Source organism: Camponotus floridanus, unplaced genomic scaffold (assembly GCF_003227725.1).
Source record: "Camponotus floridanus strain SB8 unplaced genomic scaffold, Cflo_v7.5 scaffold178, whole genome shotgun sequence".
In the NCBI taxonomy this organism is placed as follows: domain Eukaryota; kingdom Metazoa; phylum Arthropoda; class Insecta; order Hymenoptera; family Formicidae; genus Camponotus; species Camponotus floridanus.
The window spans coordinates 274,340-301,713 of NW_020229301.1; the positions used below are offsets into that span (position 1 = coordinate 274,340).

Here is a 27,374-nt window from a genome sequence, read left to right on the forward strand (position 1 = left end):
CGCTATATTTTAAATCATATCAAATGGTTATTCAGATTCAGAAAAAAATATATATTGCTAATAATCAATACTGAATACATTTCTACTCTCTTTTTTTTCTATTCACATTTCTTTTCCTTTTTAATAAAATATATTTTATATACTTTATCTTCCACAATTTTTCTCTTTTTAGAAAATAAAACATAAAATTTAAAAAAAAATCATTTTTAATTCAAGTATCTGTTCTATTTTTTTTCTTTTAATTTAACATCGTTATGAATTATTACAAGTTACAAAGTAAAGTAGCGATTCAGAAAAATTGAAATGCAATTATTTGTATCACCGTAAATCGCTCTATTTTAAATCATATCAAATTACGCCGGTGCTTTCCTAAATCCTAATTAATAAACGGGATAAAAAAAATAATACACCGTGAAATTTTCGGGCAATCGCTCTATATATTTACGAAGTTTGGAACATAGAAGATTAACAAACGCAGATCTCTTGATCGGAATAAACGATAAGTACGCAAAATACGCGAGTAAAATAAATAACTAAATCAAGCATACACGCATTTGCTTCCAAGGTCCATATTCTGAATCCTCTTTGATCAATGAAAGGTCCTTTAAAAGTGACCTGTAGCCAATCAGAAGGCTTATACCACTTTTAGAGGCACTCTTATCTTATATGGACCCAAGAGAAAGTATAAAAGAAAGGAACTCTAAGAAAAAACGGTGCTAAAGGAACGTACAGACATAAAAACGGAATGATTAAGAGCGAAGACCGCGGCTGTGTGTAATTGTTCTATGTTCGTTTATTCGTTTAATTGCGCATAGCGATGCGGTAATCGATGACGATGGGCAGTAGCAGGTCGAGAAGGTAGGACACGACTCCCTTAGTCGACTTCCTCGATGGTGGGTCCGGATGCGCCGCCTCCACCGGCCGCTCCACCAGCAGCGGCGCCACCTGCTCCAGGGAAACCACCTGGCATACCACCTGGCATGCCCCCAGGCATGCCTCCAGCGCCCTGGTAGAGCTTGGTGACGATCGGGTTGCAGATTCCCTCCAGCTCCTTCTGCTTGTGCTCGTACTCTTCCTTGTCAGCGAGCTGGTTGGCGTCCAGCCATTTGATGATCTCGTTGCACTTGTCCAGGATCGTCTGCTTGTCCGACGCGCTGATCTTGTCCTTGAGCTTCTCGTCTTCGACCGTGCTCTTCATGTTGAAGCAATAGGACTCGAGGCCGTTCTTGGCCGAGATCGTCTCCTTCTGCTTCTCGTCCTCGCTGCGGTACTTCTCCGCCTCATTGACCATCCTCTCGATGTCCTCCTTGCTCAGTCGACCCTTGTCGTTGGTGATGGTGATCTTGTTCTCCTTGCCGGTGGATTTGTCCACGGCGGAGACATTGAGGATACCGTTGGCGTCGATGTCGAAGGTCACCTCGATCTGGGGGACCCCGCGGGGCGCCGGGGGGATGCCGCTGAGCTCGAACTTGCCCAGCAGATTGTTGTCCTTGGTCATGGCGCGCTCGCCCTCGTACACCTGAATCAACACACCTGGCTGGTTGTCGGCGTAGGTCGTGAAGGTCTGGGTCTGCTTCGTCGGGATGGTGGTGTTCCTCTTGATGAGCGCGGTCATGACACCGCCAGCAGTCTCGATACCTAAAGAGAGCGGAGTGACGTCGAGCAGGAGGAGGTCCTGAACCTCCTCGGACTTGTCGCCGTGCAAGATAGCCGCTTGAACGGCCGCGCCGTACGCGACAGCCTCGTCGGGATTGATGGACTTGTTGAGCTCCTTGCCGTTGAAGAAGTCCTGCAGAAGCTTCTGGATCTTGGGGATGCGCGTGGAGCCGCCGACAAGGACAATATCGTGGATTTGAGCCTTGTCCATCTTGGCATCGCGCAGGGACTTCTCGACGGGCTCGAGGGTCCCGCGGAAGAGGTCGGCGCAGAGCTCCTCGAAGCGAGCCCGGGTGATGGAGGTGTAGAAGTCGATGCCCTCGTACAGCGAGTCGATCTCGATGCTGGCCTGCGTGGACGAGGACAGGGTGCGCTTGGCCCGCTCGCAGGCTGTGCGCAAGCGACGTAGGGCGCGCTTGTTCGACGTCAGGTCCTTCTTGTACTTGCGCTTGAACTCTTGGACGAAGTGATTGACCATGCGGTTGTCGAAGTCCTCACCGCCCAGGTGAGTGTCGCCGGCTGTTGACTTGACCTCGAAGATGCCGTCCTCGATGGTGAGGATCGAGACGTCGAAGGTGCCTCCACCGAGGTCAAAGATGAGGACGTTTCGCTCGCCGGTGGCCTTCTTGTCGAGGCCGTAGGCGATGGCGGCGGCGGTGGGCTCGTTGATGATACGTAGGACGTTCAAGCCCGAGATGGTACCAGCATCCTTGGTTGCCTGACGCTGCGAGTCGTTGAAGTAAGCGGGGACGGTGATCACGGCATTGGTAACAGTCTTGCCCAGGTATGCCTCTGCAGTCTCCTTCATCTTTACCAGAACCATCGAACTCACTTCTTCAGGGAAGAAAGTCTTCGTCTCTCCTTTATACTGTACTTGGATTTTTGGCTTGCCACCGTCGTTTACTACGGTGAAGGGCCAGTGTTTCATGTCGGCCTGAATGGTTGGGTCCTCAAAGCGACGTCCAATCAGTCTCTTGGCATCTAAATTGTTTAAAATGAGAAAAGAATGTTAGTAATCTCCAAGATTTTTTTATATTTTGTAAAATATGAGGATCATGTGACAATATTTTTATTTTACTTATTTGGAATAAAAATTTTAATTTAGTTATTTATATTTATCAAAGCTAAATTATTACTTGCGTATCAAATAAGTATGTGAAGATTCCTTTTTTAAATAATACTGTAAGATTGGCGATATAAAGATATTTCATGCGCATGAAATTATCAATTTTAATATCAATAAAGAGAAATCTCTTGGCATCTAAATTATTTAAAATGAGAAAAGAATGTTAGTAATCTCCAAGATTTTTTTATATTTTGTAAAATATGAGGATCGTGTGACAATATTTTTATTTTACTTATTTGGAATAAAAATTTTAATTTATTTATTTATATTTATCAAAGTTTAAATTATTACTTGCGTATCAAATAAATATGTGAAGATTCCTTTTTCAAATAATACTGTAAGATTGGCGATATAAAGATATTTCATGCGCATGAAATTATCAATTTTAATATCAATAAAGAGCAGTTTCTTCGCATTTAAATTGTTTAAAATGAGAAAAGAATGTTAGTAATCACCAAGATTTTTTATATTTTGTAAAATATGAGGATTGTGTGACAATATTTTTATTTTACTTATTTGAAATAAAAATTTTAACTTATTTATTTATATTTATCAAAGCTAAATTATTACTTGCGTATGAAATAAATATGTGAATATTCTTTTTTTAAATAATACTGTAAGATTGGCACAATATAAAGATATTTCATGCCCACATGAAATTATCAATTTTAATATCAATAAAGAGAAGTCTCTTGGCATCTAAATTATTTAAAATGAGAAAAGAATGTTAGTAATCTCCAAGATTTTTTATATTTTGTAAAATATGAGGATCGTGTGATAATATTTTTATTTTACTTATTTCGAATAAAAATTTTAACTTATTTATTTATATTTAGCAAAGCTTAAATTATTACTTGCGTATCAAATAAATATGTGAATATTCCTTTTTTAAATAATACTGTAAGATTGGCGATATAAAGATATTTTATGCGCATGAAATTATTATATTATCAATTTTAATATCATTAAAGAGAAGTCTCTTGGCATCTAAATTATTTAAAATGAGAAAAGAAAGTTAGTAATCTCCAAGATTCTTTATATTTTGTAAAATATAAGAAGGATCGAGACAATATTTTTATTTTACTTATTTGGAATAAAAATTTTAACTTATATTTATAAAAATTAAATTATTACTTGTGTGTCAAATAAATATGCGACCATTATTTTTTCAAATAGTACAAGGTTGGCAACATAATGTAAAGATATTTCATGCGCATGACATTATCAATTTTAATCAATAAAAAGTCTCTTCGCATCTAAATTATTTAAAGTGAGAAAAGACAGTTAGTAGTCTTCAAGATTTTCTATGTTTTATAAAATATGACGTGTGACAACATTTTTATTTCATTTATTCAAAAAATTTCAACTTTTACTCAGAATAAAAATTTCAACTTATTTATATTTATAAAAACTAAATTATTACTTGCATGTCAAATATGTGAATATTCCTTTTTCAAATAATATTGCATGATTGGCAATACATTATGATGTAAAGATATTTCATGTGCATGACATTATCAATTTTAATCAATAAACAATCTAAATTGTTTAAAATGAGAAAATAAAGTTGGTAATTTCCATGACTTTTTTTCTGTATTTTATAAAATACCGAGAAAGAAAATGACTATTTATTTATTTTACTTATTTGAATTAAAAATTAAAAAAGAAACTTATTCATAAACTTAATTAAAAACTTTTTATTTATATTTATCAAAACCAAATTATTACTTGCGTGTCAAATAAATATGTGAACGTTACTTTTTCAAATAATAGATGCAAGATTAGCAATATAAAGATATTTTATGCGCATGAATAAGATAAACTTTACACACACACAATATACAGAGTGTCCCAAAAGTCCCGGATCGGTCGAATATTTCATAAACTATGCACTTTAGAAAGAAATGTTTCAAACAACAGTTGTATGGATTGAAGGGGGCCATAAAAAAAAATATGTAATTTGCAATTAATTATATATTTTTTTTTAAAACAACTGTGTTTTCTTTACACCAATTGATTCCTCTCATTATTTTGTACATAAAAGTATTAAGGTAAGATAATCGAAAAATGAACCTACTTTACTAGATATTTTATGGTTTATGCAAAATTAAGAAATGATTTCAAGCCTCATAACTCGAAAAGTATTCAATGAAGGAATACTTTATTATAGTGTTTTGGAAAGCTCTCGAGATAAGTTACACGAATATGTAATAAAAAATAGGGAGTTCCATTTAAGAAATTGATGGTGATCTTTACGTGACTTTCAAATGACTCTCCCATGTCAAATCATTGCCACTATCTGATGGCCCCCTTCAAGCCATACAACTTTTGTTTGAAACATTTCTTTCTAAAGTGCATAGTTTATGAAATATTCGACCAGTCCGGGACTTTTGAGACACTCTGTATACACAATATACACATATATACACAAAGAAGAACTTTCGTGTTGATATCGAATTAAATCGAGAAATGAACGAATCACGATTTCCCACACATCATAAAATATTGCAGCAATATTGCAGTAATATTGTGGCAATATTGCAACATTATTAATATTATTGCTGCAATCTACGCTGCATGGGTTAATTCGGTAAACGTAATAAATATTTCCGCATACGAGCGAACGAGAAGGTGAGGAGGAGGGGGAAGAGGAGGGGGGAGGCGGAAGCGGAAACTTACCGAAAATGGTGTTGTTGGGATTCATGGCAACTTGATTCTTGGCGGCGTCCCCGATGAGGCGCTCGGTTTCCGTGAAGGCCACATAGCTGGGCGTCGTGCGGTTCCCCTGATCGTTGGCGATGATCTCGACCTTGCCGTGCTGGAAGACTCCGACGCAGGAGTAGGTCGTGCCAAGATCGATACCAACCGCGGGTGCTTTCGCCATTTTTTCTTTCTTTCGATTCTGCGGGACACGAGGACGAAGACTTTCGTGAAAAAGGTGAAACCGCGAGAAGAAGAAATAATCGGAGACGAGAAGAAGAGAAAAATCCGCACAATACCTCTCAAGAGCTTTCCGCGCTTCGTTAAAAAGGTTCACTTGCTTCCGCGAGCAGGTACGTAGGACAGCGAAGAAGTTCCTCGTGTGACGATTCGCAACGTGAGTAAAGGTCCGCGCCCTCGAGCGCGGTATATAAAGCCCGGCCGGGTTCTGGAACCTTCTCAGAGCGCAGGAACTAGGGCGCCGGCCAATCGCGGCGCGGGATTCCGCCGAGGCCGGCGCGCGATTGGCCGAGCGTCATCGACCCAGGCGCCCCGTCCCCCTCCGCCGCCTCGCCCCGCGTCACCGCCGGAATCAATCGAGCGTCCGCCGTCCGCCGTGGACGCCGATTCTATCGATCAGGAGTGGATTTTTGACGGCTCGACGACGGGGAATTTCACGGCAATTCCGACTCGCCGGAATCCGGGATAAATTCGCGGACGGTCGCGACGGATTCCCGGTCGATCGTCGAGCGGGGGATTCGGCGAGGGAACAAACGGAAGTCGGACAGAAGGATGGAGAAGGTTCGCGGGCCTGGTTCTAGAAACGCGGAGCACGTTCGCGCGCGCATGCGCAAAAGGCGGATGATTCTCGCGGCGGTGACGCGCATGTGGCCCGTGACGTCATTGGAAATTGATCGCGGAAGATCGATTTTCTTCCCGCGCGCTTTCCGGGAGAGGATCCCAGAAACGTGTTTATTTTAGAGGGTATCGTTCGGAAATATTAATGCAAGAGAGAGAGAGAGAGAGAGAGAGGGAATACGAGCTTCTCATGGTACGATTGGACGTTTCCAATTCGCAGCACGACTCGCGACAATCGCATTGCGAATTATCTTGGAGTATCACCAGTGTTTTCCGTTATCTAGATAAAATTATCTAGATTTTCATCTAGATGCAATTATTGTTTATTTTATCTTTTATCTATATAATTCAAGTTTGTGGTATCTTTATCTGTATCTTTATCTGTATCTTTATCTGTATCTTTATCTGTATCTCAGATATAAGAAAAGTGATATCTTTTATTAAAACAGCTAAGCTAATGTAATCAGTGTGCATTGAGTGCAATTTTTCCAAACCATAGCAATTTATCGGCCGGCTACTCTAATCGGTCAATTTCAACCGTAATTGAGCCCGCAACCTATAGTGTAATACAGACTTAAAAGCGTTCCACTTAATGATCGCGACACCCATAAACATGATGTGTCTTTGTTTAACTTTTAGCAAACAACAAGGATAAGATGATTCTGCCAGCGTTGCGATCGTTAAATGGAACGCAGCCATAATCACATTGGTCGATTGACATTGACATTATGGACACGGCCTATACTCGTTATTGTTGTGAAATAAATACATGCTTATTTTCTGTAATTTTTTGTCTCGAGTGTATTATTTTTATATATCCTAAATTAAATATTTTTTTTTTAAATATTAAATATTTAATTAAATATTATCTTTAAATATTATCTTAAAAGTATTTAGATGAAATATTTAACTAATTCATCTTTTATCTAGATACACTAAAACCGAATTATCTTTATCTTAACTGAGATATATGAGTATATGAGTTATCTAATCTGTATCTAGATTATTTTGAGTTATCTAAGCGTAACACTGAGTATCACGGACGGAAAATTACGTGCACGCATGACGTATCGGATGCACGTGGTTCTTCTGGGTAACCGCGAGAAAAAGGGGGAAAAAGAAAATATTCCGCGATTATATAATGCCTGTAAGTTCGATTTTCTAAGCTATAGTGGCAAATATATTATATGCGTGACTGTTGAAGATACACGTGGCTTTCTGGTTATTCCAGAAAGAGAGAGAGAGAGAGAGAAAATTCAATTCGCGTGATGTGTGCACTCAGGAGGTAGTCTGTTCGATTTTTAAAGTCGCAGCAGCAACTTATTGTAATTGTAGTTATAAATTAAATTAAGTGTAAAATTAAAAATTAAAAATTAAAATTAAAAATTGAACATTAAAAAGTGTATATAAAATTAAATTAAATATAAAGAAAAAATTGTATTAAATAAATATGTTACAATAAATAATATAATGTTATGTAATAATAATATTATTATTATATAATGTTATATATCATTGTTATATTATGTTATATTATGTTACATTATTATTATATAATGTTATATAAATATATAAATAAATATATAAATATAAATATATAATAATATTATTATATAACATTATATTAAATTAAAAGTTAAATAAAAAAAAGTCATTTCTATACATATATTAAAAATTATTTTTAGAGAGCATCAGTTTTCATTTCAGAGAATTTTAAATTGTTCTATATTGAAAAAAAATTATACATGACATTGCATGTGAGTCATGCGTTCCTTGTATAAGGTGTGTACGAGCGATTTTATGTCCCCACGTGGCATCACGGACACAAGCGTCAAGTTTATTGTGTTCGCGTGAAAAAACTTGCAGGAAAGTGCAATTCATGCGGTCGATAAATGGATGAACTCAGTTGAGTGGGATTCTCGAACGTTCAGCGAAACAATAGAAAGTCTTTCATAGGAGATATCGTAGGAGAGAGATATAAACAACGAGATATATAAACGCGAGAGATTTCATATTCATGATCCTCTATTTTCACGAAAACAAGACATGACGAAACCGAAAAGTCGAAAAATTTTTTTTTACATTAAATAAAATTATTTAAAATTATTTAAATTTCAACGAAATTAATCGCACAAATATGGAAATAGTTTTAATAATATAAGCAGAAACGAACAAGAGCCAGAATTTATATTCTAATTAATCTATTAAATTTAAATCATTTTTATATTAAATTCTAGTTTTATATTAAATTCATTTTTATATTAAATTCACAAGTCACTGATGACGCATTTGTCTGCAGTAAAATCAACCAATTATATTTTTACGTAAACGTTTATCTCGAAAAACCACTTATAATCTACAATTTGAAACACACATTATATCGGTAATACTTTTTCAGAGGAAGATAAGAGCTAACGCGACGTCGATATGAGAAGCAAAGTAAAAAAAAGAGAGACAGAGAAAAAATATTTGTATTTTTTTTTTAATTTTCTTTGTCGATGGTTACAGGAATATAATTTAAAAAAGAGAGAGAAGAAGAGATTCATCTAGTCTATTTATATTTGAACTTATTCATATTTTTAATGCAATGGTAATCATATGTAAAATATGTTATAATGCAAGAAAATTGTAGTTTATTATTGTAATATGAATTTTTTAATAAACTAATATTGAAAAAAGGAAGAAGTGTTGTTGCTTCTCTGCGTTGCAACTACTGTTGATTCTTATGCCATTTTCTTTTTTTTTATTTTTGATTACTTGAACCAAATCTCTAATTATTAAATTATTAAAGATTGTAGTATTTAACGATACGTTTTATCCTTAAGCGCTGTCGTAGTTCAAGGTGTTGCTAAGCCAGGTGCGTTTAGCAGTAACGGTCTTCAACGTTGGTTCCTGGAGGAAGCTGCGATACAATGTGCCGCAAACGGTTTCTCCTTGAAGCGTCCATATAATAATTCAAATAGGAGAATAGTCCATAGTGAGTGAATGAGAGAGAGAGAGAGAGGGAAGGGAGAAAAAGACAGAGAGAAAGAGAGAGGGCGGGAGGGAGAGAGAAAGCATAGATGGGCCGGTTGTATCGATTAATTTTAAGCAGAGCGATTTTTCATAATTTTATAAATATGAAAAATCAAAAATAATTTATATTTTTATACTTTTTTTTATATTTTTATATTATTATATTTTTTATATATTCTTGTCGTGTATTTACCGTTATGGTTTTATTAATTTCTATATTATTTGATGTAAAATTATCGATGATTAATATATAATTTGTTTTGATGACTTAATTTTATAATTAAGCTCTCAATGCCTTTACTCGAATTTTATTTTATCTTTTATAGTAAGCTGATTAATTATAATTATGAAAAATCAATTAAACAAGCGCTTTCTCATAGATTTCATGCAAGGGAAATGACTTTCGCAAGGAGAAATCAAATTTATATAAATATAAACGTTTACATGAATATAAAGGAAAATTTTCATCGAGTGAATCAGCGTTAAAATATTTTGAAAAAATTAAGCACACTTACGAAAATTATAGGAAATAATGACTCTGCGATGTCATCGAAATCATTCAATGATTAGTCACTGAATTAACGAATTAATTGTCAGAATAATAATTTATAAGCAATTAAATTTGTGAAAAATATCCTCTCTCTCTCTCTCTCGCTCTTCTTCGTTTTCTTTTCTCTTTTCATATTTTCTTTTGTATATTTATTCTTTCTTAAGATAGGTCAACATTCCATCTCGGTTGGAACCTTTCAAAAATTGCCGTTGATATTTTGACATTCGGAGTTTTATTCAATGGTTATTGTATAAATTATTATTTTTTAATTATTATTTTAATTGAGATATTTAAGTTAAATAGATGTCATATACTAGATTTAATATATCACATTTAATTTAACATTTGATTTAATATATCATATTTAAATTTAAAAAATAATAATTAATTGAAAATATTTAGCCAAGTTTACAATTGTTTTTCTCAATGCAAGAATGAAAAAATATGTAAATGAAGCTAATCCACACTGACGTCTTGTATTATGCAATCTATTTTAGGACTGAAACAAAATCTTTTGTTGAATCGACACTATTTCGTTCTCTCCGAAATCTGCCGTTTATTCTGGTAAAAAAGAGACAGTAAGTCGACTCGTCCTTGTTCTCTCTCTCTTTCTTCCTTTCTTTATTCGCTCGTTGACCATGTTCATTTGGCCACCATAGACAATGTCTATGCTGGCCACGTGTTTCTTTCAATAATACACAAGATGTTTCCGAATCCTTAATTTCTTTGTTTCGAACGAAAGCAAGTTTTGTTCTTTATGCTAATTCTTTTCAGGACAAATTTAATTCGACGCTCTTTTTTCCATTATATATATTTTGTCATTTTAATTAAACTTAACAAAATAAATATAAATTCAAATAAAAATTCTATAAATTCTATAAATATTAAATCAAAATTCTAAGATTAAATTAAAAAAATCAAAATTCTAAAATTAGATTAAAGATTCATTTGAAATTATAAACCAGGAAAAAATTTATCTATTTGTATTCATCCCTTCGTTTACGGAAAGGTACTTTTTGTTCCAAATTTCGTATTAGCATTTTTCTTGAGAAAAATATCTCAATTATACGCATTGAAAAATTCATAAATAAATGAAATTTGTTGTGAAATATACATGCGCGTAAAATCAAACGTGCATCATGATGCAGAAAATATATATTTTTATAAATACGTGCGCGTCACACACCGCGAAGTATTTTTGAGTTTCATTGAGATTTTGCTGTCACTGAAAATAAGCGCGAAGACCTCGCGAACAAATATAGCAGCAGTATATAATTTAAAATTGTAGATTTATGTCGAACGGACAGAAATTCGTTGTATTCTTTGTAAATAGTATATAGATTCAGTGAATAGAATAGATATTGCGATAGAAGTGTGACGTAATCTATAAGAAAAATACATGTAAATTGGGCGTCTTTTTTGTTACCAGAATTTTACATACTCGAATGTCAACGAAAACGACATTTTGACTCACGTTAGTCATTCAATAGTCAGATCGATAACAAGCTTGTATTGAAATAGTAAAAATAAGATTAAAAGTAAAAATAAGATACAAGGAAATATTATTATATTTATTAGTCTTTAAGAGATATGTGTATTCCGATAATTTTATATAACGCGGAAAAAGATGAAACGTGAACTTAAGAAAATTTTAAAGACTTCGAGATTCTTTGAGGAAAAAATGAAGAAGAAGATTAGAGTTTTTTCTGCTAATTATCTATCAGATTATATATTATATAAATACATACATAGGGAAAAATTATATTGATTTTTTATTTATCAAAATTTGAGTCGAAATTATACCATGTTTTTAATATTTATTATCAATAATGTCTCATTATAATAATAATAATTATTATTGTTATTATTATTATTATTGTTATTATTATTATTATTATTATTATTATTATTATTATTATTATTATTAGTGTTATTGTTATTACTTTAACATTATCTTTTGATCGTGTTAAAATAAATACATTGGATTATAATCGCGAACTTTTCAGTCAATTTCAAATCTCGCGATATTCCCGATTTAAAGCCATTACAACAAAAAATTTAGTATATCCCATTCGTAAGTCTATAAATAAATCGATCAATTTGAATTAAATATTTGAATTAAATATTTTATAATATCGTTTAAGAATGGTCGATATCGATTGGTCGATTAGTTTACGGTCAAAGTCAGAGGCAAAGGAATTTTACAAGAATTAGCAATATTTAAAAAAATTTTAGCTTCTTTTATTCTGATTAGTAAAATTTCAATCTTCAAGCCGCAAACTGCGATGCGAACTTTACAGTTGCGATTGTAATTTTTTCACGTCCAATGTCTGTAGCATTTTTCAATCTGTCAATTATGCAACTGCAAACTCTGCATAACATACAACAATATAGATAATCGAAGGTGTAATAAAATTTAATATTGAATCACACGCATTACGCTGCATTAAAGTGCATATTAAAGGCTGCTGTATGTGAAATATCTAAAAATAATAAATATCTAAATAACATAATATAATAAATGCAATAACTAACATAATATATAAACATTCTGATAGTGAAACAATAATGTATGTTTTGCTAAAAAAAAGTACAATATACATCATGAATGAATTTTAATCCCTTAAAATATTTATATTCTTTTTTATTTAGATGACTTCAAGGCAACTTTTAATGTGTGATGGTGAAATAATAAAATGCATATTCTGCTAAAAAAAAATACATGTACAATATATGTATATCATGAATGAATTTTAATTGCTTAAAATATTTATATTCTTTTATATTTTTACATTCTTCATATTCTCTTATATATTCTTTTTTTATTTCTTCTCTCTTTTATTTAAATAACTTCATGGCAGCCTTTAGACGATTGCATTAGTAACGAATAAAACGAATAGTTTACGAATCTTTGGATTATTGGTTTCTTTGGCCAACGTTAATCTTATTCATAGACATATTAACATAGACTGCTTATAAAGTGGTGGAAAGTGTTCTCCTGAGAAAAAAGGATAGATGAATTTTTCTGAAGTTTCTGTCTTTCACGTATTCTGCGTGTGCCAGAAAAGGACAGATGGTCCAGATATAAATTCATGCTATCCTTTTTTCTCAGGAGGACACTCCAACTTCGAGCTTTAATGCTTCATGAGCAGTTTATGTTACATCTACGATCCTATTTTATTAGGCTCCTAATATTCCAGCCATCGATTCATGTATACCATCAACTGGTATATTAGGGTATCAATCAATAGTTTCTCTAGTCAATAAAATATAACGAATTTGGGGAAGTAGGTAAGAAAAGGAGAAGGACGAAGGAAAGAAGAGAAAGGGGGAACTGGGGCAGCTTTATCGCAGAATCAAAATCTTCATGCTTATTATATACAGAGTGAAGGTGAAACATCTGACATCAGAACACATATAGGGTGATGCATTTGAAGTATAGTGCCGCTCCAAAGTTTAAAAATAGTGCAAGTTTGACGAATAAATATTTTTAAGAAATATAAGAAAAAAGAAAAGAATTAAGAGAGATTAAAAAAATGTTTTTTATGAAGTAGTCAATAAACTTTTATTACAAGCGATTTTTTTGAATATTACATAATTTTTTATTTAACTTTGATAAAAAATATGATTGTAAAATGACCAATTCAATTAAGAAATAAAAATTATGTAGAGAAGTAGTTGAATAATATAAATGACGCACTATATTCTGAAACAAAAAAAAATAATTAATAAATAAGCAGAGAAGCACAAAATAATATAAAATTTAATTAATAATGAATACTACGTATGCACACATCTCATGCATATATTAAAAAAAAGAAATAAAATAGAAAGATAAAATAAAAAATAAAAAACATGCAAATAATATGTATTAAGTATAAAAAACATGCATAATATGTATTAAGTATAAAAAACATCCATAATATGTATTAAGTGTAAGAAGTGTTAGGTATATGAGTGAAAATAACATAAATAACATGAATGTACAGCATATGTTATTATATATTTTGACAAAGCATATTTCTTTTATAAGATAAAAAATGTAATATATAATATAAGATGTGTGATAAAAATATGATATAATTTAATTCCGTCATAATTAGAAATATAATTTATAAATATATGTATATAAACCTAAAATCGACAAAAATACGAACATTAACGTATATATATATATATATATATATATATATATGTATATAAGTAAATGTAATTAGATATATATTTATAAATAATAATAAAAACAAGAATTATTTTAAAATATAATAAAATAATTATAAATCGCGAATATTAATTTATTCATTCTTACTCAATCATTTGTCCGTACTTTAGCTACTCGATCCACTTATGAATGAAATAAAAAGTAAGAAAAAAATTTTTAAACTTAACAAATGTATGTACATATATGATTTTAAATATAAATCATTATCATAACATAAACCATAAATTAAAAATTGAAACCATAAAATAAAAATTTGAAACTATAAGTAAAAAGTTACATAATTAAAACAATACACAAAAATACAATTACAATACACAAATCAAACATACAATAAAATATACATGCAAGTTGATATAAGCACACAATATTCTAGAAATATTGTGTTTTATAAAGTGATAACATAAATTAAACCCATAAACCAAAAACTGTCACAAATAAAACATAGTAATACACATGCTAAAACAAACATAATTCATATACAACAAATTAATTGTGTACATAAAAAATAACTGTAAAAATAATATTGTGTGTGTGTATGTGTGCGTGCATAAAATTAATATTATTTGAATATATTTATAAATGTAAAATATTTAAAAGTTTTCTATTTTTTCTATTAACACCTTTATATTCTCTATTATGTTGCGACAAAGTAAAATAAATACACATACGAAAAAATAATTTTATTAAATAATTTATATACACCAATTAAATTTAACATTTGATCTGTATCTACAGCACAATTTTGCGTGTCTGAGTGTTCCAAAACTTTCATACTAAATAATTTTTTAAAGGCACGAATGAATTGAATTGATTGGATTTACACAATTACCGCCTTGTTATCTAATAGAACCAAAGAAATTTTCAATACAATCTTGGTTTATTCTCCGTGTACGTATATACGGAAAATTATAAAATTTTAATTTTTCCCAAAGTTGCATCATGCTTTTAATAATTATTTGCCAACATTCAAAACATTTAACTTTCACACGAGAGCCTTTATCGTTAATCACATAAATATTTTTTTAAAAATTTGTTCTAAAAATTGAATCTGTTTTCTGCTTCCAGTAAATACTTGTCCATATTCTTTTGAACTATTAAGAACAGAAGAATTTAAAACATCAAATAATTTATCAAAATGATCAATAAAATTGTTTCAATTGCTTCATTTAGAAAAATGCCAGAGGACATTTGAATACACATACTCTACTCAACTACTGAAAACTTGTATCGCATATTTGACTTTCATTTTTTGAAAATTAGTTGGCTCGATATGATTTTTAGACAATTTTGGGGCCATTTTTATCCATTGTTTACTATCTTTATTATAAAACTGCACAATATGAGCCCATGAGGCAACTTTGTTAATTCCAAATTCTGTATTATATTTTAATAAATTATCTCGAGTTCTTTTCATTAAATGGGGAGTATCGAATATATATAATACTTCAAAATTATATATATTCAACTAAAAAGGTTGAATTCTGTGTTGAAATATCTAACTCTCGAGATAATTGTACAAAATTTGAACCTATATCAGTAATTAAACCATGCACCATAGCACCGCAATTCTGTAACTTACATATTATATTAAATAAATTAGGTTTTAGTGCATTAGATCTACATGCAGCTTCTACAAGACAAAAGCAAACAGGAAGTTTCCAATTATCTGCTATGCTGCGTGCCATAATAACTAAAGCATTTTTTGCAGGTAATGGTAATTTTTTATTATCCGTATCTTTAAATCCAATAATTTCATCTTGCGATACGTTATAAAATAAATGAGCTTTTAAACTCATTTCATCTATACATAAAATACAATGGCGTTCTAATAATGGCAATGAATTTAATTTTATGGATATATTAAATGAATACATTAAAGATTTTATCATTTATACTCGGTTTAATTAGCCATGTTTGTGTAAATGATTGAAATAAGCGTATCGAAGGTAAAGCTATTTCTTTTTTTAGCATTCTATAATTTCGCGGACTTAAAAAGTATAAGCACAAGGCAAATTGTTCAAATTCAGAATTATATCTTCTTCCATGTTTGCTTTTAATTTGTGCATCAATTTGTGCACATAATATTCGTGCAAAATTGGCAGGGAAAAACTTACATGTTAAGTGGCGCAGAGTTTCATATTCCTCGGGCTTCTTTCCAATTTTCTCTATATTCTTCAGGTTTTTAAATTTTTTCTGCAGCCGTCGATTTCTTTCTTCTAGTTTTTTCACTCTTGCCTTTAATTTTGTAATCTGTTGCCGCAATTTTTTCTCCAGTGGACTGTCCTCTTTTCTTGCTTTTTGGATGTTACTTGATGTGCTCCTACACAATATATAATATATGTATATACACATATATATTATACCAATAACTGTATAATATAACACACATACAATATTTATATATATATATATATATATATATATATATATATATCTATATATATATATATAGATATATATATATAATATTTTAGTATATATATATATATATATATATATATATATACACTAAAATATTATATACAGGTATTATAAATATTACACATTAAATAGTAAAAATTAAATATAAAATTAAAAAGAGATAAAGTAATAATTAGAATTATATAAAAATTAAAATGATGTATGAAATAAAAAATGAACTAAATATATTTTAATAATTTTTAAATAAATAATTATAATTTAATTTAATATAATTTAATTAATTATTATACATTTTAATTAAATATTATTAATTATTATATTATTAATTATTATATAATTTAATTATATAATTTATATATAATTTTATTTAATTATTTATATATTTAATTTATATATAATTTGTTATATAATTTATATATAATTTGTTATATAATTTATATATAATTATTATATAATTTAATTAAATATTATAATTAAATAACCACAAAATATATTATAAAAAAAAATATATATATATATATATATATATATATATATAATCTGAAATAGTTATAATAAAAAATGATATATTGACTATTATGCAAATAAAATTTAACAATAATAATCAATCAGGTTTCAAATATTACAATATCAGTAATTGTTAAATTAGGAAAATATGATTTATTTTAGCAATTATTAATATATTAAACCAGCATATCTATTATTAATCAAAATGGTATAACACAATTTCTTCTAATTTTTTGAAAACAGAAGGTTCTGATTGAATATAAATTAATAAGAAGATAATTTCAGACTATACAATTAAAAATTTGTTTCGTGAAATCTATAAAAGAAACATTTAAAAAACATTAATATTTTATGAGTAAAGAAATTTGATTTACGCTTTTTCCTGTTTTTTATATAGTCCCTAAATTGTGTAATATCATTTTTTTTTACTAAATTATACCATTTTGATTCTCAGCAGTTAATATAAAAATTATAAATATAAAAATTTACGCCTTAGCCATCTCAACATCAGATCTTATTTCTTTTTGTTGTTCAGTGGGTCTGTTGATTTGGCTTTCCTGTTGATCTGTTGCTCTTTGGGCTTGTTGTTCTGGAGGCAGCAATGCTTCTAATTGTAAGTCACTAAAAATATATAATTACTTAATTACTACTTTATATATTTTATAATATAATCTTATATATGTTATTATTATTCTTGTTAATGATAATTTAAATTAAATTAAACTTAAATATCCTAGATTATTTTCTTTTTTTAAGTAAAGACAGCATTTTATTATTGTTACTATTACAATAGTAATAAGATACTATCTCTATAAAAAAATAATCTAGGATATTTAAATTTTATTATATAAATAATTTAAATTTTATTATATAAATAATTTAAATTTAATTATATAAATTTAAGTATAAATATTTATAAATTTAATTACTTATTTGTGTTTCCTTGTGTATCATTTTCAAAAATATTTTCTTTCTTTATCATTTTCAAAAATATTTCTTTCTTGGGTTGTCTTGTATCGCTTCTTGATTCCCTATCTTCTTTGCTATTATCTTCCTCTGATTTAATTGATGAATTGCTAGAAATTATATACACAATATATTATTAATTTTTAATAATATCAAACATTGTTAATTATATAAAAAAATATCAAATTATACTGGATATAAAATAATTATAAATTAATAAAATATATAAAATAATTAAATAATATAAAAAAATTAAATAATTATAATGTTATATTTATAAGAACATACTTTCTTCCAAAGAATATTGTGGGTATAGCATCTGGATGGAGAGAAGCTCTAGTCTTCCTTATGTTGTACCACTTCTCTTCAAAATGTAAATGGCATAATCGATAATTACGATAAGCGTAATCTGCACCCATTACTTGTAGATCCAGCCTGTTGCATGCATGTATCCACTGCAACCATCTATAAATATCATTTTTTTAATGTAAAGAATTATACAAGGTGTTAGAAAAGTCTGGAAACGGTCAAGTATCTCGAAAACGAAATGTTTCTGAGAAAAATGTTTCGAATCAAAGTTGTAGGGTTTTAAAAGTTTTATTCAATGAGCATATCCGTTTGACCTGGAATGGAGGGATCAAGGCGAGGTCAAGGCCAACATGATTTTTTTAAACAAAAATCCCAACTTTTCATTGCATATTCTTGTAGCTTATCTCGAGAGCTTTCCAAAACACTATAATTAAGCTAGTTTTCATTGAGTATTTTTCAAATTATGAGGCTTAAAATAATATCTTAATTTTACATAAATCATAAAATATCTAGTAAAATATCCATTTTTCGATTATGTTACCTTAATATTTTTATATACAAAATAATGAGAGAAATCAATTGGTGTAAAGAAAACATACAGTTATTTTTAAGAAAAAATATGTAATTTGCAATTAACAATTACATATTTTTTCTTAAAAACAACTGTGTATTGTGTTTTCTTTACACCAATTGATTCCTCTCATTATTTTGTACATAAAAATATTAAGGTAACATAATCGAAAAATGAATATTTTACTAGATATTTTATGGTTTATGTAAAATTAAGATATTATTTTAAGAACTTTTAAAAATTTTAAGAGCATTTTATAGAACTTTTAAAACCCTACAACTTTGGTTGGAAACATTTTTCTTAGAAACGTTTCATTTTCGAGATATTTAACCGTTTCCAAATTTTTCTAACACCCTGTATACACATACATACATATTTAAGAATATAAATAAATAAATAAGTATATTGCAGCAATATTTCTGATGTTGCAATTTTAATTTTAGTACACACACACACACAAAATATGTGTGTGTGTGTATAACAAAATAAATTTGTTTTATGTTTAAAAAAATAAAATAAAATAAAATCATACCTGTCATGTTCTTTTGGAAATCGAAACAAGTGTCGTTTTTTCAGAATATTTTGATTACAATTTTTTACGACACACCATACGCTTGATTTATTCGATGCCATTTTGTCCAATTTTTAAAATATTCTCAAAATCTGCAACAAAACTAAAATCAAAGTGCTTCCAAGAGAATTGAAAATCTGTACAATTTTTATACAGATTTACTATTCTCTAATTATTCGTTCTCAGCTTCTCACTTCTTCCACTATTCACTGAACACTGTTCACTGAACATTGTTCACTGAACACTTCACCACTTCATACATCTCTATCACCTCTATCACTTCTATTTTTATTATTATTTTATCGGTCGCTTGATGGATTCAGCTCTCTCGTAATCGCTCTGATCACTTGTAGTACCTTCCCGCCAATTTTTGTCATTAAATGGCCGCTTCTATAGGATTGAGAAAGAGCACATAAAGAGAGAAACTAAGACAGAAGATCACTGTCACGCGATTGGTTATCAAAGCCGCGCATGTGCAGTTCATTTTTACCTACGCTGAAATTGCGCGGGAGCGTCCCGTTTGACCACAGCCAATTATATCGATCTGTGCCTAGGGTAACTAGCAACGATTAACCAATCAGAGAGTCCTATTTTGAATTGGCCAATTGGCGACGTGGTCAATCGGGTGCCACCCAAATTGCGCTACTGTATATACGAGGATAGTTCGAAAAGTTCTCGGCCTGACAAAGAAAACACATGATTTTCAGCAAAAATCTTTTTTTATTTTTCAACATAGTCTCCTTTCAATTCAATACATTTAGACCAACGATGTACTATTTTTTGTATACCCTCAGTATAATACGATTTGCTTAAGTCTTCAAAATAAGCATCCGTCTCGGCGACGACCTCCGCATTTGACGTGAATTTTTTTCCAGCGAGCCATTTTTTTACATTCGGAAACAAAAAAAAGTCACTGACAGTTAAATCTGGTGAGTATAGTGCGTGTGGTAACAATTCGAAACGCAATTCATGGAGCTTTGCAATTGCAATTGAAGACGTGTGAGCAGGTACATTGTCGTGATGGAAAAGCACTTTTTTCTTTGCCAAATAAGGACGTTTGATCTTAATAGCATTGTTCAGGTGCTCTAGCAATGCTGCGTAATACTCTCCACTGATTTTGCCTTTTTCTAGATAATCTATAAACACCACACCTTGCGAATCCCAAAAAACAGTCGCCATCACCTTTCCAGCTGATAGAACTGTTTTTGCCTTCTTTGGACTTCTATCCGCTTCCACCCATTGTTTTGATTGTTGTTTCGTCTCTGGCGTGTAATGAATCCGTATTTCATCGACAGTGATAAATCGTCGCAGAAATTCGGCTGAATTGCGTTCAAACATATCCAAGCACTCTTGAGAAATGTTCATTCGAATACGTTTCTGATCGACCGTTAACAAACGCGGCACCCATCGCGCCGAGAGCTTTTTCATATGCAAATGTTCATGTAAGATGTTGTGAACACGATCTATTGAGATGTTTGCAATGTGAGAAAGCTCACGCATTTTTATTCGTCGATCATTTAACACGCTATCGTGGATTTTTTGGATGATTTCCTCATTCGTGGCGGTTTTCGGACGACCCGAACGTTCATCGTCAAAGATGGATGAACGGCCGCGTTTAAATTCAGCAGCCCATTTCTTCACTGTTGAAAATGATGGAGAAGAGTCTTCCAAAGCGGAATCTAGCTCGTTTTTTATTTCTGTTGCCGTTAATTTTTTTAAAACGAAATATTTTATGACTGCGCGATATTCAATTTTATCCATTTTTGGAGAAGTATCAAACCTGGTCTGTTTTACCCGAGCACAGTAAACAAACTAGCGAACGAATCTGTCTGAAACTGTGTGGTATGCTCTCTGAGGATGCCATCCCATGGACGTCGGAATAATCGGAAAATGGAATTGGAAAGATGGAATGGTGGGAAGCTAACCAATCGGCATTATTCCATTCCGTTTTTTCACAGCTGGGTTCCCCATGATGATTATTTTTCGGAACAGACTTCGACGTGTGCGTAAATTCAAATATCTAACTGCCACTTAAGAGAGAGTGTTGTGATAAAGTTGCCGTTTTATATATTTTGATTAGTCTCTCTCTTAAGTAACAGTTAGATATTTTAATTTACACACACGCCGAAGTCTGTTCCGAAAAATAATCATCATGGGGAACCCAGTTTTGAAAAAAACGGAACGGAATAATACCGATTGGTTAGCTCCCCACCATTCCACCTTTCCAATCCCGTATTCCGACGTCCATGGGACGACACCTTGAAGGATCAAACTTGAGAAAAATCATAGCCATTTGATATTCTTAGCGACATCTCTGTATCAGGCCGAGAACTTTTCGAATCACCCTCGTACTGTGCTATAACATAATGGCGGCACGCGGTGAAGTAGTGATTGGGGAGGGGAAGAGTCTTCGCCGCGCGCCTACACACTCATTGCTCCCATCCTAATTACTGCTTATTTTAAATTATTGATAAAATGCAAAATATACAACGTTTAAATTATTGCAAATCAAAATACATCAAAATTAATGGGCATTTTCCAACTAGCGACACAGTGTATCACTTCATCCTTGTTGGTTACCGAATGTAAACAAGGAAATGATTTACTGTGTGCTCTGTGTCGCTAGCTGGAAAATGCCCAATGTAATGAAAGTAATAAAAGTAATGAAATATATCATCAAAATATATTATTATTAAATAAATTTTGATAATATATTTAATATATTAAATATATTATCAAAATATATTATTATTCATCAAAACATATATTATTCATCAAAATGTATCATTTAAAATTAATAATGGATATATTATAATAATTTACTTACAAGTAGAATGAAAATTTTTTGTTTGCAGCTTTTTCTTTTTCTAACTGTTCTAAATTTTTCTTATTTATTCGATTATTACAGCCGAATACCACGCAAAAACTCATGGGCCGGTATTCCGATCTTATATTTAAGATTGTCTTAAGTCTGGTCCGAGATTGACTTAAGACCTCATTCAACCAATCAAACAGCTGCGTAGCATTTCAAGCTCGAACTTAAGACGATCTCAAATATAAGATCGGACTAAAACGGCCATAGTCACTGGCACTGACGAGATACTGTTAAAGATCGATAGCCTTGGGTAAATTTTCGTAACCACCAAGTGGACCCAGTGGGCCAGGAGATAATAGAGGATTGATGATATTATCGGCCGTTTTTGATTATATTACAGACAATTACAAGAGTTATTTAAATCATACGTAGTATTTTAGGTCATTCTGCTATTGTTTTATTATCGAAAATGTATAAATCTTTTATATATCTGTTGTGTAAAAATGACAAATTATGTATAAAATCGTTATTTTATTATCGACAATGTAAAGATTTTGTTACCTACAGTAGCATTTTGCACGTTTCTTTTTCTGGTTACGCTAAATCCCATAAGACCATCGGTCTTTAATAGTATCTTGTCGGTGTCACTGGAAACCACTTTTGCAGAACCATGCACCAAATGACATTACTCATAACGGTCTTACATACAGGTCTGGAAACTTCGGTGGTAGGGGAGGTCTCACTTAAGGTTTGTTTTTTATTCCTGCACTGGCTGCACTAGTTCAAAAAGTGTACACTAAAGGTTTGTTTTTTATTCCTGTACTGGCTGCACTAGTTCAAAAAGTGTACACTAAAGCGTTCGTTATTCTAGAACTGGTGTAACCGATACCATTCGTTATTCCAGGAAAACTTAGTGCACGAGTTCACTGAACTGGCTGCACTTAGAGGTTTGTTTTTTATTCCTACACTGAACTGAACTAGTTCTGCACTAGAACTGAGCCAGTGCAAGCGAGAACTGAGAGTGCAGACGGGAGTAGAAAACGATACAGTGTAAACTAGTGTAAAGCAGTGCAAAAATATGGCGCGTCACATTAATAACATAATTTTATCAAATATTTACTGTGTCTGCTTTAATAAATATTAGATAATTCTAATACCTTCAGAAATGCATGTTACGTGTCCAGTTTGATCCACTAAAATATTTCCTATGGCATCTTTTTTTATTCTTGCTGTTTCTGTATTTGCCATATTGTTTTTTACTGTAAATATTATATATACATATGTTTCAAATAAAATTATTAAAATTACTATTAGAATAAAATTATTAAAATTACTATTAGATTTCACAGATTAAGATTTTCTAACCTTACAAATTTTATATTTTACTCAACTGGTAACGATTTTTACTATATAAATTGTAAACATTATATATATATACATTCAATATATATATATATATATATATATATATATATATATATTGAAATATAAATTTTGTAAAATTTTTTTGATCCAAAAAAACTTCTACTTTTATACTTACATTAACCTTTAAATTTTGAAATTGCCGGCTATATTCAGTACAGGAATAAAAAACACCTCCTTGGTTGCTCTACACTGCTTGCACTACCTCCGGACCTAGTGCAGCCAGTTCAGTGAACTCGTGCACTAAGTTTTCCTGCACTGGAATAACGAACGGTATCGGTTACACCAGTTCTGGAATAACGAACGCTTTAGTGTACACTTTTTGAACTAGTGCAGCCAGTGCAGGAATAAAAAACAAACTTCTTTAGTATGTCCGTTTTTTGGGAGTTCACGACTTGCTTGCTAAGTTCGCTGCGATCTAGAAGTCGCAATGCGAGCGAGAGAGACAGAGATAGCCTGCAGTAGTCGTTCTCTCTCTATGTCTAAAATGCGGCTGAGCCAGCTGTAATAAGAGTATTTATGTACATTGAACGAAATCCCGAAATCGCGGTCGTATCAAAGATACATTTTTTTTTTGCAAGATGCCGAATTCGTGCGTAGTTATAAATTGTCGGAAAACGAGACAAAATGTCAAGGCAAAGTGTTCGCTCTTCAGAGTTCCCCAGTCTGAAGTTTTGCGCGAGATGTGGGAGACCGCAATTCCCGGTATCGCGAAGTTACAACCGAACCAGCATGTATGTGAGAAACATTTCGAAGAAGAATGTATCGTGCGACGTCTAGTGAAACGAGATTCTGATGGAAAAATCCTCATCGATGTAAGTATTTGCATCCTCGTACAGTAAGTTGTTTTGTTTTCGTGAAAGAAATTTTTAAACGATTTTTATGTGGAAATGTGCTTCGAATGTTTTAAAACATTGAAAAACAACATTTAGAAAAAAATTTCCAGAATCCTAGAGTATCCCCCTATTCTAAATTTAACCGTAAGAACTCTTATATACGTCAATATGGGCTTTTCGTGAATATTCTAATTTTTTAATTTTACTATATATTCCATATAAACGTCCTCGATTGACGGAAACTGCCATCCCATCAATTTTCAATGGGGATCCTGTGGAACTAGTTATAGATAGCGATAGTCAACAACAGGTCACCGTAGTTTCATGTAACGAAGGAACTTTTACTCCAGAAATCGGTAAGTACAAATATTTGCAAACGTATTCAAAGACTATTTTATTTAACAAATTAAAATAAAATATAATAATAGGCCATAAAGAGCCAAGGCAATTGTAAGGCGTGTTTTTGAAGAAAAAAATAATCCATGAAATTTTTTTGTCTTGTCAGAATCACTGAAGAAGGCTTGAACTGAGTCCGAAACGTTTGATGCCAATAAAGAAGAAAGATCGTTTAATGTGATCGTTTTCATGGATTATTTTTTTCTTCAAAAACACGCCTTACAACTGCGTTGGCTCTTTATGGCCTATTATTATATTTTATTTTAATTTGTTAATTTCAAGAGCCTTTAATTTCGTTTATCTTTTATTTTATTTTATTTAAAATCTTTATTTTCTTCAAAATGAAAAAAAAGCATTAATACTACAAATAAAATAAAAGACCTGTTCTATGGTCATATACTATGTATAGAAGGACTGAAGACGTACCATTTCAAATTTCAGTTGTGAACAAGGAAGAGATTCGACCTGACACTCCGCAGGAGGTTCATACGATGACCGTTTCAAAGCCGTGCGCTGAAGATGTACAATTTATCATATCCGTTGTGAACGAGGTGCAGCTCAAAATTGAAACAGTACATGAGACGAGTATAATGACTGTGCCAAAGCCGTGGATTATCGTTCAGTCGAAACCAAAAAATAAAAAATGGTTTTTGTCCGAAATAGTAGCTAACGATTCCAATAACGATACGCCTGTCATTAGAAAAAGTATTGCTGTCAATAACAAGGGATTTGTCCAATACTACGTGCATGGAAAACTCGTCAAAGATCACATTGAACAACTTCCGTCGCTAGTCAACGATCCGCAAACGCTGGTGACTATTGCTACGCAATTCAAATCTTCGCGCATATGCGATGGGCTGGGAGACGTCGCCGTTCATCTCGATGTGAACACCGTATGCAAGGATAACATGGACGTTTACCGTTCGATCAACTGCTCGTTAATTGAGAAAAAAAAGAGATGCAGTTCTTGTGTGCGAGTGAGAAAGACGTTGATCCAAAAAAAATGTCGAGATAAAAAACGAGAAAAATTGAAACGTTTCACTGCTCTATCTAATCCCGTTGATCAACGGAAGTTTTTGCGTAACAAAATAAACACTCAGAGATGTTTAAAAAATCGTAAAAAACGAAGAATCCAACTACTCTTGGAATGCTTACAAGAAAAACAGTCTGAATTCGCGGCGATGAAAGAAGAATCGTTTAATGAAAGGTGTGCGGATATTCCGGATATTCAAAAAACGGCATTGCGAGAGATATTCGAAACCTCAAAGAGGAAAGATGCTCGAGGTCGACGCTATTCAAAGGAATGGGCCATATATTGTATGCTCATGAATATTCATTCTCCAGTGATGTATGAGTTTCTGCGAAAGAATCGCATCATTCCTCTGCCGTGTACAAGAACAATTCGAAATTATTTATCGATAATTGATTCGAAATGCGGCTTCGACAAAAATGGACTAATTCAATTTCGAAAACAAAGTTGCTTTCAAAATTTGCTATCTCTTTCCCTCTGACGCGAAATGCTACGGTGTAATAGATAACTTTAATAATTGTTTCCTTAATAGCCATTTTCTTACTAACTGTTACAGGCTATTTAAGTAAGCAAATTTTACGACGTTATGGCAAATGCGATAAATGCCGAAACGCTATAACTAATTCAAATAATAATATAAGTTACCTTCAGCATCGAAATTAGTGGGGAGAAGATCCGAGGAATATTAATTTATGCAAATAGTTATTTTTTTAAACTCATACAATTTGTTGAATGGAGTTTCGCCAAGCATGTGACGAAGAAATATGTTTTTACTTTAACTGTAGATAAGGTTCTCGACAATTATAAATTCACGTTTCCGTGTATTGAGCATGCATCCGAAACACTGTCATATTCTATTTATTTATTATATCCGATTTAGGATGCGTCATTTCGCATATCAACAAAAACAAAAGAATTTTGTAATAAAAAATAAATTGTTTAAATTTGATAAAACAATAATAAAGAAACCGTGCAGTACAGTGACTTTTATATTTAGTTACATTTATTTTCCTTGTTCGAAAAAGTAGCCCATAACTTTTTATTTCAGATCACATTACAATCGAATTATTTGCATACGAATTATGGTTACTCATAATGCGCATAAGAAATGATAAGAATCGCGATAAAATAAAATGAAAAAAAGTTAATAAATAAGGAAAGCCGTGAGATTTAAACCTGTAAAGTTGAGACAATATGGTAAGTATCGCAATAAAAGAAATTAAAAAAAAAGAGCGGTGGGCTTTGAACCCGTATTACATACTAATAATAATGTGTAAGGCAGATTCGAACCTGACCGCTCTTTTTTTTAATTTCTTTTATTGCGTTTAGCTTTTCGGTTTTGGTTTTATTTTTATTATTAAAACTTTTTTTTTTATTACTTTATCTTCTATTCTTACGTAGTA

The 27,374-nt window shown here is 31.5% G+C and overlaps 4 protein-coding genes across 12 annotated transcripts; 1 reads left to right on the forward strand and 3 right to left on the reverse strand.

Annotated features, from left to right (window-relative positions):
• Positions 1 to 417: 417 nt before the first annotated feature.
• LOC105253571 (heat shock 70 kDa protein cognate 4) lies at positions 418 to 5,972 on the reverse strand. The gene is made up of 3 exons (XM_011261684.3): positions 5,782 to 5,972; positions 5,462 to 5,684; positions 418 to 2,637 (listed from the first exon to the last, which is right to left on the reverse strand). Exons 2-3 carry the CDS (start codon positions 5,664 to 5,666, stop codon positions 875 to 877), a joined length of 1,968 nt encoding a protein of 655 aa, XP_011259986.1. The 5' UTR covers positions 5,667 to 5,684; positions 5,782 to 5,972; the 3' UTR covers positions 418 to 874.
• Positions 5,973 to 9,121: 3,149 nt separating this feature from the next.
• Positions 9,122 to 22,919, reverse strand: LOC105253576 (52 kDa repressor of the inhibitor of the protein kinase-like). Of its 8 annotated transcripts, none has more exons than XM_025407461.1 (7): positions 22,853 to 22,919; positions 19,434 to 19,862; positions 18,310 to 18,486; positions 17,985 to 18,131; positions 17,545 to 17,676; positions 16,242 to 16,447; positions 14,838 to 15,701 (listed from the first exon to the last, which is right to left on the reverse strand). In XM_025407461.1, the coding sequence occupies exons 2-7, from the start codon at positions 19,532 to 19,534 to the stop codon at positions 15,661 to 15,663; spliced, it is 804 nt and encodes a 267-aa protein (XP_025263246.1). In that variant the 5' UTR covers positions 19,535 to 19,862; positions 22,853 to 22,919; the 3' UTR covers positions 14,838 to 15,660. The 8 variants fall into 8 exon arrangements, with proteins under 8 accessions (XP_025263251.1, XP_025263252.1, XP_025263250.1 ...); XM_025407462.1 differs by lacking the exon at positions 22,853 to 22,919 and adding an exon at positions 22,300 to 22,475; XM_025407463.1 differs by lacking the exon at positions 22,853 to 22,919 and having other exon boundaries at positions 19,434 to 19,564; positions 19,667 to 19,854.
• Positions 20,090 to 21,443, reverse strand: LOC112637538 (histone-lysine N-methyltransferase SETMAR-like). The gene is made up of 3 exons (XM_025407469.1): positions 21,398 to 21,443; positions 20,391 to 21,169; positions 20,090 to 20,152 (listed from the first exon to the last, which is right to left on the reverse strand). The coding sequence occupies exons 1-3, from the start codon at positions 21,441 to 21,443 to the stop codon at positions 20,090 to 20,092; spliced, it is 888 nt and encodes a 295-aa protein (XP_025263254.1).
• A 22-nt stretch (positions 22,920 to 22,941) lies between the features above and the next one.
• On the forward strand, positions 22,942 to 26,950 carry LOC105253578. Of its 2 annotated transcripts, none has more exons than XM_025407460.1 (4): positions 22,942 to 23,035; positions 24,291 to 24,524; positions 24,757 to 24,901; positions 25,383 to 26,950. In XM_025407460.1, the coding sequence occupies exons 1-4, from the start codon at positions 22,958 to 22,960 to the stop codon at positions 26,450 to 26,452; spliced, it is 1,527 nt and encodes a 508-aa protein (XP_025263245.1). In that variant the 5' UTR covers positions 22,942 to 22,957; the 3' UTR covers positions 26,453 to 26,950. The 2 variants fall into 2 exon arrangements, with proteins under 2 accessions (XP_025263245.1, XP_019883763.2); XM_020028204.2 differs by lacking the exon at positions 22,942 to 23,035 and adding an exon at positions 24,079 to 24,213.
• The last annotated feature ends 424 nt before the right edge of the window (positions 26,951 to 27,374 follow it).